The sequence below is a fragment of the Macaca fascicularis genome, chromosome 2 (assembly GCF_037993035.2).
Source record: "Macaca fascicularis isolate 582-1 chromosome 2, T2T-MFA8v1.1".
NCBI classification, from domain to species: domain Eukaryota; kingdom Metazoa; phylum Chordata; class Mammalia; order Primates; family Cercopithecidae; genus Macaca; species Macaca fascicularis.
The window spans coordinates 95,171,951-95,187,376 of record NC_088376.1 but is presented as its reverse complement, the minus strand read 5'-3'; the positions used below and the strand labels follow the sequence as shown (position 1 = coordinate 95,187,376).

Below are 15,426 nucleotides of genomic sequence, written 5' to 3'. Positions count from 1 at the left end.
AGCAGTGCATAAAGGAATCCATAAAGTTTGTAATAAGGAAGACTTCATGAGGAAAGTGTCCTGTTTGTTTGTTTGTTTGTTTGAGATGGAGCCTAGCTCTGTTGCCCAGGTTGGAGTGCAGTGGCACGATTTCAGCTCACCACAACCTCTGCCTCCCAGGTTCTAGTGATTCTCCTGCCTCAGCCTCCCAAGTAGCTGGGATTACAGGCACATGCCACTGTGCCCAGATAATTTTTGTATTTTTAGTAGAGACGGGATTTCACCATGTTGGCCAGGCTGGTCTCGAACTCCTGACCTCAGGTGATGTGCCCACCTCGGCCTCCGAAAGTGCTGGGATTACAGGTGTGAGCCACCAAACCCAGCCGAAAGTGACCTTTTAGCTGAGTCTTAAAAATGGGAATGACAGAAAATCTACTGTTCTTTACCACATTACTAGATTTATAGATTTATTGTAGTTTGATGTTTCGTACGGTGCTGGGTGTGACTTTTTTCTCTTCTGCTGAAATGTCAAGTCCCTGGAGTCAAGGATTCTATTTCTTTTCTGTGTCTCTCCTTCACCTCCAATTTCATCCACCACCTGGGAAATCAGTGCAGCAGCTCAACTGAGCTTTTTTAGTTAACCACATTGACATGGTCCAGCTATTTGTCCAAGTCAGACAAAGTGCTCTGAGTTATAATTTATAAGTCAAATAACCAAATTAATGGCAGGTTTTCTTAGTCCCTCTAGCTCCTCCTCTGAGAACGTCTGAGGAACCTTATACAGAGACAGAGTTGAACTCCCGGAGAAAGGAAGACGATGAGACTAAATTTGAAGTCAAGGTAAAATTACCTTTATTTTACTTATGGAACTTTCTGACAAGAGAGAAGATTGCTGTCATAATTATCAATAAATCAACAAATCATATTTCCATATTTCCTTAATCTGTACCTATTGTCACCTCCAGAAGATAAGCCCATCAAGGCACATAGCACAGACTAATGCTTTCAAGAACTGGGGTTTATAGGATTTTTTTTCTTTTCATCCTTTTCTTTCTTCTTAATGACAGCTAGAAATGAAATTTGGTTGTGTATGTAATTATCGGTAGGTACTGTTGTAGTAAAAGAAAAATCATTTTATTTATTTCTGTAATCTGACTTCATATTTAAAATTGGTAGAACAGTATATGGTTCATGTATAAAAAGAGCATGACAGGCTGAGCGCGATGGTTCACACCTGTAATCCCAGCACTTTGGGAGGCCGAGGCGGGCGGATCACGAAGTCAGGAGTTTGAGACCATCCGGCAAACATGGGGAAACCCCATCTCTACTAAAAATACAAAAATTAGATGAGCGTGGTGGCGGACGCCTGTAGTCCCAGCTACTTGGGAGGCTGAGGCAGGAGAATCACTTGAAACTGGAAAGTGGCAGTTATGGTGAGCCAAGATTGTGCTGCTGCACTCCAGCCTGTTCAACAGGGCGAAACCACGTCTCAAAAAAAAAAAAAAAAGAGCATGACAAAATTGCATAGAGCTGCACACATACATGCACACACACAAGTGCGTGAATAACTGGTGAACGCTTAATAGGCTCTGTGGATTGTGCCAGTGTCAGTTTCTTAGATGTTAATATTGGAGGAGGTTTGGAGAAAGGGGACATGAGACTTTCCATTTCTTTGCAACCTCATGTGACTTAATATAATTATTTCAAAATAGAAGTTTAAAAAAAGCATAAGGTTTGGAATCAGGCAGATCTGGGTTTAAGCAACATAACCTCTTGAAACCTCAGTTTCTTGCTTGTACAAATGGGTATAACAATAGCTACGTCCTGAAAATATTTTGAGCATGAAATGAAAATTTGAAAATTGCTAAGCACTGTATAATTTTAAAGTAACATACATTGAGAAACTGAAGTATAATTAATTGTGAATTGTGAATATATGTTGCTGCATAGCAACCCCTGGAGGGGTTCCCTTCCCCTGCCTCCCTGAAAATTAAATATTTGACTGGCTGACTGGTTCTGAAACCATGAGGCCAGGGGCTCAAATGAGCTTCAGCAACATTTATGATCCATCATCAATCCCCAAAGCGTCTGAATATGAACCCCACGGGAACTCCACTGACCTTTAAAGAGTCTGGAAGAAAGTGAGTTTTAGGCTTTTCTTCTTGGAGGCAGAAACAGAGCGGGAACGAGGGTTCTCAGCAGACTTTTCTTAGAGAGAAAGCTGCGTCCATCTGCGAATCTGTGCAGTCATCCTGTATTCAGGGCAGATTAGGACCTAGCCACTGCTGTCCATAAATCCCTTCTGGTTGGAGGAATTGCATCACCATGTTTTCTCAAGTTAGGAAACTGTATGAAATTTCATACTGTCTTGATCAGCCACCTAAAAAAGTAAATAGCAATTTTTAAAAATAGATTCACCTGATTTAACACCCAGGAGGTCTGTGGAATCATTAAGTAATGTTAAAAGGGTTTCATTGTGGTCCTCTTCAAAAGTGAACATCAGCCTCTCCATTTCTGCACCCTGGACTTCTGGGAGAGTGTCATCTCTGAAGGTGAGGACTGTGTCACATGATCAGAGCTCAGATTTGGCCCCTGAGCTCATATTCTGTTGCCACTGACTCACAACATGACATGAACTCACTTCGTATCTCTATGACCTACTTTGCCCATATTCAGACAACATATTTATGACCTGCACACTATAAAGATGCTACGGGAGTTTTAAGCATATGGAAGTTCTCATATAAAGGAATCCAAATTAGAGTGATTTATTTCAATTATTGTGAACAGTAAACAAGTTCTATGGTTTTTTGTTGTTGTTGTAAAAGAAAAACATAGACAGTGTAGGAGCAGCAGTGGGGATAGAATCGGAGGCCTGTTGGTGTGGAAAGTGTTGAGTAGAATCCAAGAAGCCCTGGTCACCCAACTTTTGGTTTCTTCCTTCTTTTGCCATGTTGTTTATTTAATTCAGACTCCAAACCCATCCTGTTAAGATGCCATCTCCCTCTGTATTTAGGCAACTCACCAAACAGTATGGGTACTGTTAAACAAGCACAAGTCCATGTTGAAATCATCCTTCTGTGCTTTAGTTGTTTTCTTCCTCATTGTTGATTTGTTGCATATTTAATGAAAAGCGTTTCCCACAACAGCATATGTTAACAGTCAAGGTGGTGGAGGAAGCAGAGTAGGAACAGAGGCTGGTCAGATTTCTGCTTAGAAAGACCAAGGCTATGGAAGGAAATGTAAGCAGAATCCATAAAGTCATGAACAACATGAGCAGGAAGAAAGTGGATTTGTGCACTAAATCCCCAAATCCTAGACTTAGGAATGAATTTAGGACCAATAAATGCAGTTAGTGTGTCACACATTGTGTATTATAACCAGAGAAATTGTTATTCCAAAATACATAAGAAAACTAGTAAGAAAAAGATAGGTTCAAAAAAAAAAGGTTTAGATTCATGTCTGTGTGGATCATGGATTATTAAAAGGGGGACAAATCAGTTGACTACATCAACAATAATCATTGCAGCTTGTGTTTAGTGGCCGCTGTCCAAGAGAGATGACCAGGATGCATAGAGCATGCATCTAACTCTGGGTGGCAATTCTGACATCCTTTGGCCTTAGGTCTAGAACTCAAAGATGAAATGAAACACAGCCAGTCTAGCAGAGTGAATCATAACATTGTGATAAATGCCACCCCTTTGCCCTTGAGAGTAAGTACGCAGAGAAAAAAAGTAGCTGTGAACCAAAACCATGTATAATACAGTCACTGATACTCACCACCTACAACTGAAATCATGACATGGTTTGATCACGATCAGAGAAATCATTTCCTTTTCTGGAGGGATGATCCTTGCCGTGCTGGTTCTGGGGAACTTGAGAAGCTAAACTTGACAGGGCAGCTGAGACTCTTCCGGGGCCATCTGGCAAGAGTGATGCCCTGTGCTCAGCTCACTGACGTCATCTGGGAAAGCCCTGTGGTGGAAGCGATTCGCTGTGCTTTTTGGCGATAGTGATGTAACTATTTCCTGTTCTTCACTGGCTGGAAGCTGAAAGCATGACTCACGGGAACTACTTTTCCCGGGCTGCCAACATCACAGCCTTTTTGTAAGCTGGAAATAAGTCAGAGGCTAACAATTTCTTTTTCCTAAATGTGTACCTACAGAATTAAGAAAGAGCTAACAGTGTTCCTTGGTGCCTGTTAAAGTTATTTAAAGGAGCAGAAGCCTATTCTGTGCTCCCAGAGGTTGAAAAAAAAAAGTAAAGTAACAGAAGCCTTTTCAGGATTCTGAGCAAAGAGCCTCCTAAATTAAAAATAAATAAATGAAAGTTTTTGAATGCAGGAGCTGGAAGGGAATGGAGAGGTGAGTGGAGGGTTGCTATCATTGACTGAAGGCCAGACATTGTACTGGGTGCTGTGTGTACCTGAGTCCATCTCTAGTCCTCAGACCTTGTGAGGATGATGTTTTCCGTTTTATCAGCAGTGCCACGAGACTCAGAGGCTGAGTTTCCCCAAGGGTCATGCAACTAGTAAATGTTGTAGGTGGGATTTGAAACTAGCTGTTTACTAATCTGGCAGCTTACTTAACTACCTAACTTATCTATCTGATTATTTATTAATACTTAATGTACCCAACCAGCAGCTTATTTAATCTCTTGTGCCCTAAATGTCCTTTTCTGCCAAATGGTGATAAATCATAGCAATTTCACAGGTGGCTGATTAAATGAGAAATGTGTGGAAAGCAACTTGCACTGTACCTGATACCTAGCAGGTTCTTGGTGAATTTTAGTTCCTCATTTAATCCTGTGTTTAAAAGACAGAATGGTCAGTGTGAAAGATGAAAAGAAGGTGAAAGAAGGTCAGATTTGGGGCTTATACAGAATGATCCTGTTGTTGAATATGTACCTTACTGCCAAATGATAACAGATCAAGGACTAAATTCAGTTCCTTGTCTTCTTATTACTTTGACTTCCAGAAGTTTTTATTAATATTTCTGATTCTCAACAAGAAAACTGTAGAATTATAAACACATTTCAGTGCTTGCCTTCTATGATATTTGAAGTCTAGTCAGTGTCAGAGCTAACAGGAGATTTAGGGACTCTACCAAATCCTGGGGTAGCCCCCAGCCAAGTTCTCTGAAGTTTCCAGAACAAGGATTCTCATGGTTTCCTGTGTACCACAGCTCTGAGAAGCTTATGAATTATGTAGATTCCCAGGGCCCCACTCTCTGAGATTCTAATTAGGGAAGTGTAGGGTTGGGTCCCGGAATCTGATTTTTTTTTTTTTTTTTGAGACGGAGTCTCACTTTGTTGCCCAGGCTGGAGTGCCATGGAGTGATCTCAGCCAGGTTCAATTGATTCTCCTGCCTCAGTCTCCAGAGTAGCTGGGATTACAGAGGCCCATCACCACGCCTGGCTAATTTTTGTATTTCTGGTAGAGGCAGGGTTTCACCATGTTGCCCAGGCTGGTCTTGAACTCCTGACCTCAGGTGATCCCCTGGCTCAGCCTCCCAAAGTGCTGGGATTACAGGCGTGAGCCACTGCACTCAGAATCTGAATTTTTAACTTACACGTTTGGTGACAAGAATGCAGGTGGTATAAAGATCTCACTTTTTGTAACATTGTCCTAGAGGTTACATTTATAGGCCATGAGGACTTGGGATAAAGGAGAACTCATTATGTTTGATCTGGATTTCTCAGGCTAGCATAGGGTCTGAAGTTCAGGGGAGTGAGGTGGTGATTACATTAAGCTAGGAAATGTATTTTTGTTGAGGGAGCTGAATAAGATGAAAGAGAGAATAACATTAAGATCACCATTGGCCTTGCTCTTTCACCAATAAAAAAATGACATCACTGAAATATTTGGTGGGTCCAACTGGGTACATGGCTTATTCAGCTCAATTTAATATATATTAAGGCAATTGCTATGGGTTATATGAAAATGATTGTATCATCAGGCCTAAACTCAGGAAACTTGAAACTTTCATGGGGGAAACAACATATTTCTAATAATTTATAATATATAGCAGAATGACATTTCTACAGTAAAAGGAATATATAAGGTGGTAGAGAAAGCAATTCCTCACAAGGACATCAAGGATGGCTTTCAAAGGAGGTGGCATTTGAATTCAACTCTAAAGAATAAATAGGGTGGTGGCTTGCACCTATAATCCCAGCACTTTGGGAGGCTGAAGCAGGTGGATCACCTGAGGTGAGGAGTTTGAGACCAGCCTGACCAACATGGTGAAACCCTGTCTCTACTAAAAATACAAAAATTAGCTGGGCATGGCAGCAGGCACTTGTAATCCCAGCTACTTGGGAGGCTGAGGCAGGAGAATCACTTGAGCCCGGGAGGCAGAGGTTGCAGTGAGCCAAGATGGCGCCACTGCTCTCCAGCCTAGGTGACAGAGCGAGACTCCGTCTCAAAAAAAAAAAAAAAAAAAAGAATAACTAGAACTCTGAAAGGTGGGTAAGACAGAGAAGGGCATTCCAGAATGAGGAAGGGTATAACATCTCAGAGGTCTAAAGGGCCTAGGCTGTCCTGGGAATGGCTCAAGAATGCTGGGAAGGTAGATAAGAGACAGTTTACTGAGGCTGTCGTTGAGGAATGTTGACAGGAGGAGGAGGGCACCTGTGTTTTAGGAAGCTGACTCTGGTAGACACTGAAGAGCAGGTTAGATGAAGGCAGGCAGGCTGACCAGCCTCTGGCAGTTGTCACAGTTGGCTGAGACATCAGTGGTGAGAGCTTACTAGTAGCCGTGGCAAAAAGAGATGAGCAGAAATTATACCCATTGACTGAAACGTTCTCTCTAGTGCCTAGAACACGACTATTGGAGGAAATGTGTAGAATGAAGGAACGGATCAAGGCAGAGAAGGTAGGGGGAGGAAGCATGATATTAAAGACAGCTTCGAGGTTTCCATCTTGGATTCCTCATGGGATGAATTTGTTGGCTGGATAAAGTACTTAGGAGGAACAGTAAGAAGTAAAGGCTTATGACAGCTGAGTCCAGGTTGGGGCTGGGGTCTCATAGATTGATAAGAGCACCCTATACCCTCTGTCAGTGGGGCTAATGCTGCCCCAGAGGCTGCAGCCCTGCCCACACCATTGATGCTAGGATAGTCAACCCACTGGCCTTGTAGCTGTGTGGCAATTATTTGTAAACTAGCTTTGGACCAAATTTGCTGGGACAAAGACTGGCCTAATAAAGTACTTTTCTGATTTGTGATTTTATTTATAGGTTAAGATTTACAGACATAAAAATTGTTACAATGAAATTTATCCATGGAGCTTAAAATCAGATGAAACCAAACAGCCTGAGAAGATTCAAGATGTATGGGCAGCTTCTTTTCAGTGGCCTTGGCACACTTACTTCCTTTACATTTTCTTGGTTTGGGAATGGGCAAAAATTATCACATAACATGTTTCTCACTTCCTGATATTTTAAACAGAATTACATATTTGCAAATCATTGTTAAAACATTTGCAGTCAGTTTTATAAGATGTTTTTCCTGAAAACAAACTATTACCAATAGTGTTTAGAGTATTAGTCCAGTCTATAAAAGCCAATTTAACCAGCAAGTGAATTGAATTAATTACTAACAATGGTAGCTGGGAAATTTAAGATCTCGGATTAAAAAGACCCTGAAGCTGGGGGTGGTGGCTCACGCCTGTAATCCCAGTGCTTTGGGAGGCTGAAGCAGGATGATCGCTTGAGCTCAGGAGTTTGAGGCTGCAAGCTTCAGGAAGCTATGATCACACCACTCTCCTTCAGCCTGGGTAACAGAGCAAGACCTTGTCTAAAAAAAAAAAAGACCATCTGAAAATTTTGAAATAGGCAAAATTGCATTTAGGATCCAGTCTCTTACCTTTCTCTATTCATTTCTCATTTCCACAAAGCCTCAGGAACACTGAGGCTTGTTCCTCAAGTCTGCCGTTCCCCTCCAAAGGGGATTCAGTCTATACAATGTCCTAAAACCTTCCTCTCCTCGTCCTTTCCTCCAGGAAGCCCCCCTCCCAAGACAGCTGATCTGGACTAAAGGTAGAGGCAATCTGAGCTAGTTCACCACAATGCATGAATGATGGGCAGTCTGAAAGCCCTTTAACTCTCCTGGAAATAGTTGCGGTTTTAAAAAAGGGACAGACTGCCCAGTTTTCCAAAGTAATATTGCAGTGGCTTTTGCAGGCAGTGAAAATGGAAAGTAGGAAAAGAAGTGCTAGGGTAGAGCAAATAGGGCAGACAAACCAGCTGTGAATGCACTGCTAGGATAGAGTCTCTTCCTGTTCTCCATATCAAAACCCAGTGAATCTCAAAACAAACAGTTGAGGGTTCCCCTCTTTTTCCCATCAGCTGTGGAGAGGAAGACAGAGCCACTCATTCCTGAGGCTAGTATTTTTCACTCTGGGGCTGCATGGTGTAGAACACCCTGGACTCAGGCTGTGGGTAAATACCTTTGCCTTTATTTCCTTCCCTTCCTTTTCCTTTCCTTTTTCTCACTATCCTCTCCTGCATCCCATTTGGTAGAGAACATTTTGATAATTATTGATTCTTACGTGACATACCTTTTCATTTTATTTCTCATTTCCATAATTTACATAATTAATTAATTAAATTTACAATGCCAGAAAATGCTAAACCTTTAACATTTTATTGTCATTCTTTAAATGAAGAAGGTGGTACGGGTGCTTGAAATCTACTTTTTATTCTCTCCTCAGAATTGGGCCTAATAGCTCCTGTTTTTCTTTTTTTTTTGTTTGTTTTTTGTTTTTGTTTTTTTTTTGAGACAGTCTCACTCTGTCACCCAGGCTGGAGTGCAGTGGCACAATCTTGGCTCACTGCAAGCTCCGCCTCCCGGGTTCATGCCATTCTCCTGCCTCAGCCTCCTGAGTAGCTGGGACTACAGGCGCCTGCCACCGCACCTGGCTAATTTTTTGTATTTTTAGTAGAGACGGGGTTTCACCGTGGTCTCGATCTCCTGACCTTGTGATCCGCCTGCCTCGGCCTCCCAAAGTGCGGGGATTGCAGGCGTGAGCCACCACGCCCGGCCAATAGCTCCTGTTTTTAAGGAAAGTGATCATAATAGTGAATAATACTTTTACCTTAAATTACCAGATACCCTTGGTTTTTTTTGTTTGTTTTGTTTTGTTTTGTTTTGTTTTTAACAGAGTCTTACTCTGCTGCCCAGACTAGAGTGTGGTGGCACGATCTCAGCTCACTGCAACCTCCGCCTCCTGGGTTCAAGCGATTCTCCTGCCTCAGCCTCCTGAGTAGCTGGGAGTATAGGCGCGCATCACTATGCCAGCTAATTTTGTATTTGTAGTAGAGACAGGGTTTCACCATGTTGGCCGGGCTGGTCTCAAACTCCTGACCTCAGGTGATCTGCCCACCTCGGCCTCCCAAAGCACTGGGATTACAGGTGTGAGCCACCGCGCCCAGCCCAGATAGCCTTACTTTAAGAGTTGGAACTGAAATCGCTTTCTACACATTCCTAAAATCACAAAGTAAAATCATTTAACTTTGGGAAAAAGTTAATTTAATTTCGTTCAAAGTTGCTATCTCCCCTTTAGTGAAGAAAAAAAACAATTTCAATAATCGATTGAAAATTAGCTATTGGGACTTTTCACAGTATGAGTTTGAAAAAGGTTTCTGTGTCCTTTAGAGAAACTGAAAACAAAACTTTTTTTTTTTTTATGAAATTCCTCAAAATTCAATTTTGAGAGCATGTATTTCTTAAAAATATAGGGGAGAAAACAATTAGATTATAAGTGTAATGAGAAAATGTAAGAAGTTACCATTCAAGGTGCTCCTGGAGAGCCTGTGTGTTGGTTGGCGTCACTTTGAAACTGGAGAGAGGCTGGAAGTGGGGAGGTGGAGGTTTGTGGGGTGGATATGGGGGTTGGGTGTATGTGAGGGGAGTTGGACCCAGAGCAGTTCCCTGCCTTCATTGCCACCCCCGCCCCAACCTTTTTGAGATGGAATCTTGCTCTGTTACCCAGGCTGGAGTGCAGTGGCACAATCTCAGCTCACTCAACCTCCACCTCTGGGTTCAAGTGATTCTCCTGCCTCAGCCTCCTGAGTAGCTGGGACCACAGGCATGCGCCACTATGCCCGGCTAATTTTTGTGTTTTTAGTAGAGACGGGTTTTCACCTTGTTGGTCAGGCTGGTCTTGAACTCCTGACCTCGTGATCCGCTCGCCTCGACCTCCCAAAGTGTTGGGATTCCAGGCGTGAGCCACCGCGCCCGGCCAGCTGTTATATTTGTAACAGTGATCTGTGATCAGCAATCTTCTTTGCCATCTTTTTGCCACCCTTTTTCTTCAGGATAAAATGACCATAAGGGGAGAGGGGCTGTTCCGCCTGATTGGCCTCCAGACAGGGCAGGCATGAGTGACTTCCCTTTCACAGCACCAGCTGGCTGCCAGCCCTCCGTCTCCTAGGTATACCCTAGGGGAAATTCAGGGTGAAGGAAGGGAAAAAGGATGCAGTGTCACAAAAAACGATTGTTGCTCTGCTTTAGAAGAGTATCCTTTTATCATTCAATGGAGCTCATAAGGAATCCCTCACTAAGAAATACAGCAGCAATTGCTGAGTTTCTATGGTCAATATTTTTGTCTACTATTTGAATAAAAGAAAGCTTTTACTTGAATATGCTCTCTTCCTCCTAGATCTTTCAAAATGTATAATTTTAAAATTTCCTAAAAGTAATTTGGCTACAATTCACCTTTCATCTCAATAAAATAAAATAAAATTAAAATTAAACATAAAAATAAAAGATATCTCATCAGTTACGATGTAAATGAAAAAATGTTTATGTGTGTGTATGTGTGTGTGTGTGTTATGATGTACTTCTTGTGAGTTGTGGTCAGGCTGAAAGCCACTATGCTAGAACACAACTAATCTGTCTACACCTTAGTAAAACATTGGTATACAGTGCAGCTTTCATGAATGCAGTCTCTGGATCTGCTGTGGGTCCTTCCCATTGCATCCTCAATGGCACCAGTGTTATATTCCATTAGACTTGCTTGGCAGAGGAGACTCCCTCTACCCCCACACCAACCGTCTGACACATGTCAGCAAGAGCAACGTGCCAAGGCATTCCTGCAAGCTCCTGAGGGCATCTCATGCATGACAAAATCTATAAATTAGGGAGATGTCATCATTCAATGTAAAAGATGACAAGGTCCATTACCTACACCTGAATCATTGTTATTTTTCCATCATTAGGTTATTATGAAATAAGACTCTACAATCCACCCCACATACAATAGATCAACAGAGTTCGAAAGAGCACAATTCATTTTATAATTGGGAGCAGGTTTCACAGTGAGAGGAAATTTTGTTAGTAATAATGGTCACCCTTTATGAAGGGCCTGTATTACACGCTGGTGATCCAAAGATGAGTAAGACTGAGTTCAAAGTTCAGTAGGGAGTTTGGGCATAGTAATGTCATAGATGAGAAACTGCAAAAGGATACAATGTAACATTCACTGCTATATTAATTAGTTCAACTTTATATAGAAAATGTGAAGAAAGACTTTTTGGTAGTGTGGTGAAAATAATTAGACTGAATTTGAATCCTGGAACTGGTTCGAATTTGAATCCTGGGACTTATATATATATATACACACACACACACACATATATAAAATACACATATATATATACACATATATATATACACACATATATATATATATATATTTTTTTTTTTTTCTTTTTCTTTTGAGACAAGGTCTCACTCTGTTGCCCAGACTGGAGTGCAGTGGTACAATCTCGGCTCATTGCAACCTCCGCCTCCCAGGCTCAAGTGATTCTCCTGCCTTAGCCTCCCAAATAGCTGGATTACCAGTGCCTGCCACCATGCCTGGCTAATTTTTGTATTTTTAATAGAGACGGGGTTTCACCATGTTGGCTAGGCTGGTCTTGAACCCCTGACCTCAAATGATCCACTGACCTCCACCTTCTAAAGTGCTGGGATTACAGGCATGAGCCACTGCACCCGGCCAACTTTTATATATTGACACATGAAAAATATTATCTGGTCCCTGGCCAGATATATATAATAGAAGGAACTAAAATTTAGATTCTTATGGGAGTGGCATCCTATTTTAAAAGGAAAACGTGTGTATATATATACACACACACACATATATATATACACACACATATATACACACACACACATATATACACATACACACACACACACACACACACTTGGAATATAAGATTGCCATATTGTTTTAGAGCTGAATTGGCAAAACTAGTACCCCAGGCACGTCTTTAGTTAGACTTGTTATCACACCTCTGTGAAAGCCTACACTGGGCTTACCTCATCTCTGCCTCCAGCACTTTCTGGTCTTAGGACGAGTGCAACTTTTCCAGACCTTGATTTCTTACGAGAAAAAAAAAAAAGGAGATGCTGAATGCAATGATCGCTTTACTGTCCTCTTATGAATCACTTATGAGTACAGTGTGAATAGCCCTTCATGATTAAGGGGAAAGGACACCTGTTTTTTGTTTTTTTATTTTTTTCTTTTTTTGATATGGCGTCTCGCTCTGTTGCTGAGGCTGGAGTGCAGTGGCGCCATCTCAGCTCACTGCAACCTCCACCTCCCAGGTTCAAGCAATTCTCCTGCCTCAGCCTCCCAAGTAGCTAGGATTACAGGCACCCGCCACCATGCCCGGCCGATACCTGCTTTTGGGAATGAGTTTTTAGTGTGCCTAAAGGAAGCCAAAAAGGGCAAAACCATAATGGATCCACAGAGCGGCTGGGAAAAACCCAAGGAAGAGCGGCATGAGAAACTGGTTATTTTGCTTATCGAGGGAATCAAAACCAAAATCAAACACAGAAATTGGGAGAGAGAAAAATATAGGTTAGGAGGTCCCCACAATATCAAATCTTAACAAAATTTCTTTCACTTCAGAATGAAGAAATCTTTGCAAGCCGTCATGAAAGGGGGAACCCTGAGCTGGAGCAGCAGGCCAGGCTCGGAGACCTTTCTCCCCGCAGGTAAGACTGCAGATCCGTGGGTGCGGGGTGGGGGCACGGGTGGCGAGGATCCTCTCTTTTACATCTCAGCACCTGTCTTTCCCAGATGAGAATCATAATATTTATCCTCTATACTAACCTTCATTTATGTACCTGAGAACAAACCTTGTGAATCCCACAAAAGCAACAAGCAAAAGAGCTTAAAGTGACATCTTAGAAACCAAACTTCTAAGAATACGGTGTTTTAAAAAATTGGGCTATTAAGAGAATATTACATGTAAGCTAATGTTGATATTGACTGAATTATTGGTTTAAACACATTTAAAGTCTCTTGGTTCCCCAAAGACACAATTTATACAAATGCTGTTTTTGCTCTGTAGAAAGGTGTTTGCATCCTCAGAAATGCTGTGCCATTCAGAAAGCCTAAATTAAGGAGGTAAAAGCCAAAAATATACAGGAAAATTTATTTTTAAAAAAATATTTATACTCAGAATCCCCATCATGACACCTGTTCTAGTGCTAGTCACATTATTTATACCCACACTGTTTGAGTTGTAAGCTGCTTTTATCCATGGTGTCTATCATAATGCTTGACTCTTAGCAGGCCTCTGAAAAATGTCTGTAGAATGAATGAACAAACATCTTTAGGAACGTGCTTCTTGATTAAACATAATGTTAACTAGACTACTTTATATTCTTTCGCTTACGGTGTATTCAGAGAAACATGTGGGCTCTTACTGATTGACATGTGTCCTGGAGTTATAACGAATGGCCCAGTTCAACATGTGAGTGTTGAATGGTATCACCTCTGAAAAACACCATTTGGCATTGATATGTTCTCTAGTTTTCCTTAAGTGACAGTTTATCTTTTAATACTTTTACTAAAACTCATACCTACTTTTATAAGAGTCTTAGTGTTCTTTAAGTTAGTTGATGAATTATTGTATTAACTTATAACAGGCCAGGTGTGGTGGCTCGTGTCTGTAATCCCAACACTTTCCAACACTTTGGGAGACTGAGGTAGGAGGATTGCTCGGGCCCAAGAGCTTGAGACCAGCCTGAGCAACATAGTGAGACCCCATCTCCACAAGAAGTTAAAACACTTACCGGGGTGTGGTGGGGTGCACCTGTAGTCTCAGCTACTCAGGAGACTGAGGTGAGAAGATTACTTGAGCCCAGGAGGCTAAGTCTGCAGTAAGCTAAACTGTGATCACACAGCTGCGCTGCAGCCTGGGTGACAGAGCAAGACCCTGTCTCAAAGAGGAAGAAAAAAACCAAAAAACTTATGGCAGACTGCCAAATCATACTTCTTATGAGAAACACAAAGGAATAAAGTTACAGCACTTAACTAATGAAACAAAAATATCTTTACCTTCTTGCAAAAGAACTTCGAGAAAAGGCAAAATTAGCCACTGAGTTAATCAAGAGGTAGAATCTGTAAGACTGTTTTTGTTCTACCACCAGCTTTGAATAAATACCTTAAGATCACCAGTCTTTGCTGCAACTGTTTAATCTGTATTTCCTTATTCCTTTTTGATTCTATAGATTTGAGTTTTGCTGCATAACTAATACAAATGTGCTTGGTATATAGAAAGCTTTCAGATTTTTGGGAGATGATTTATTATTCAGAATCCTAAGTGGACACTGTGCAAGGCATGGTTGCCTTCAGAACTTATAGCTAGTAAAAACACGCATGGAATGATTAGTAGGTAGTACAATAATATATGTGACTAAGTATAAATTTGGGGAGGAGGGAAGGAAGAGATGCTTAAGGGAAGAGAGAAGGTAGAACTGGGTTTCCAAAATTTCAGCAGGTATAGAAAAAGCGGTGTTCTTGGCAAGGGAAACCAACTTAAGCAAGGTAGGGTCACGAATGACATTATGATAGATAATAGTGGCAGTGATAAAAACCAAGCTTTTTATCTTGAAGGAGGAAAAGATTACAGAGGGCCTTGAAAACCAGGTAAAAGAGTTTAGATTTGATGCTGGAGGCAGTAAGGAGTCTTTGAGGTCTGGAGTAAAGGAATATTGTAATGAAAGCTATTATTAAGGACTGTATCACTGCAGAATGTAGAAGTGATTGGAAGGAAAATGGGCTCAAAGAGACATCGAATATTCCTCCCATTATTATCGCAGAATGAATAACCTTGCATATCAAGAGTTCTCTGGTTCTATTCTCGTTGCAGCTATAGCATCCAATTAAAGTCCCCAAATATAGGTCATTAATTAATTCTTCCAAGTCATCACATTTTAGTACCAACTACAAACACTCCTACCATGCCTTGCAAGTAAAAAGTTCTACCATAACCAAATAATTCAGATGCTTACAAGTTTTAAATATATATTGAGTTACACAATATGCTATGTGAAGAACTGAGCAGGAATCTGGTAAAAAACAGATGAGAGCACACTACATGCAAATATATCGAAGCACCAAACACTCCGAAGTAGGTGTAA

At 41.3% G+C, this 15,426-nt stretch overlaps 1 protein-coding gene and 1 long non-coding RNA gene across 10 annotated transcripts in view; one reads left to right on the top strand and one right to left on the bottom strand.

Moving 5' to 3' along the window:
- The window catches only part of LOC102118918 (uncharacterized), a 29,971-nt gene extending 27,722 nt beyond the window's left edge, over positions 1–2,249 (bottom strand). The window contains exon 1 of the long non-coding RNA XR_001488701.4: positions 2,100–2,249. This is a non-coding gene — a long non-coding RNA (uncharacterized lncRNA). The remainder of the gene's footprint in view (positions 1–2,099) is intronic.
- MCF2L2 (MCF.2 cell line derived transforming sequence-like 2) overlaps positions 1–15,426 on the top strand; it is a 254,021-nt gene that overhangs the window by 147,121 nt on the left and 91,474 nt on the right. For 8 of the 9 annotated variants that reach the window (XR_012430895.1, XR_012430896.1, XR_012430897.1 and 5 more), the window contains 2 exons: positions 719–819; positions 12,905–12,990. Coding sequence is in view for 6 of the 9 variants with exons in the window: in XM_065540255.2 (XP_065396327.1) it covers positions 719–819; positions 12,905–12,990 (187 nt within the window). In the remaining 3 variants the exon portion in view is untranslated. Of the gene's footprint in view, positions 1–718; positions 820–12,904; positions 12,991–13,929; positions 14,455–15,426 lie in introns of those variants that run through there. The other variant, XM_074031483.1, reaches the window with a different exon arrangement.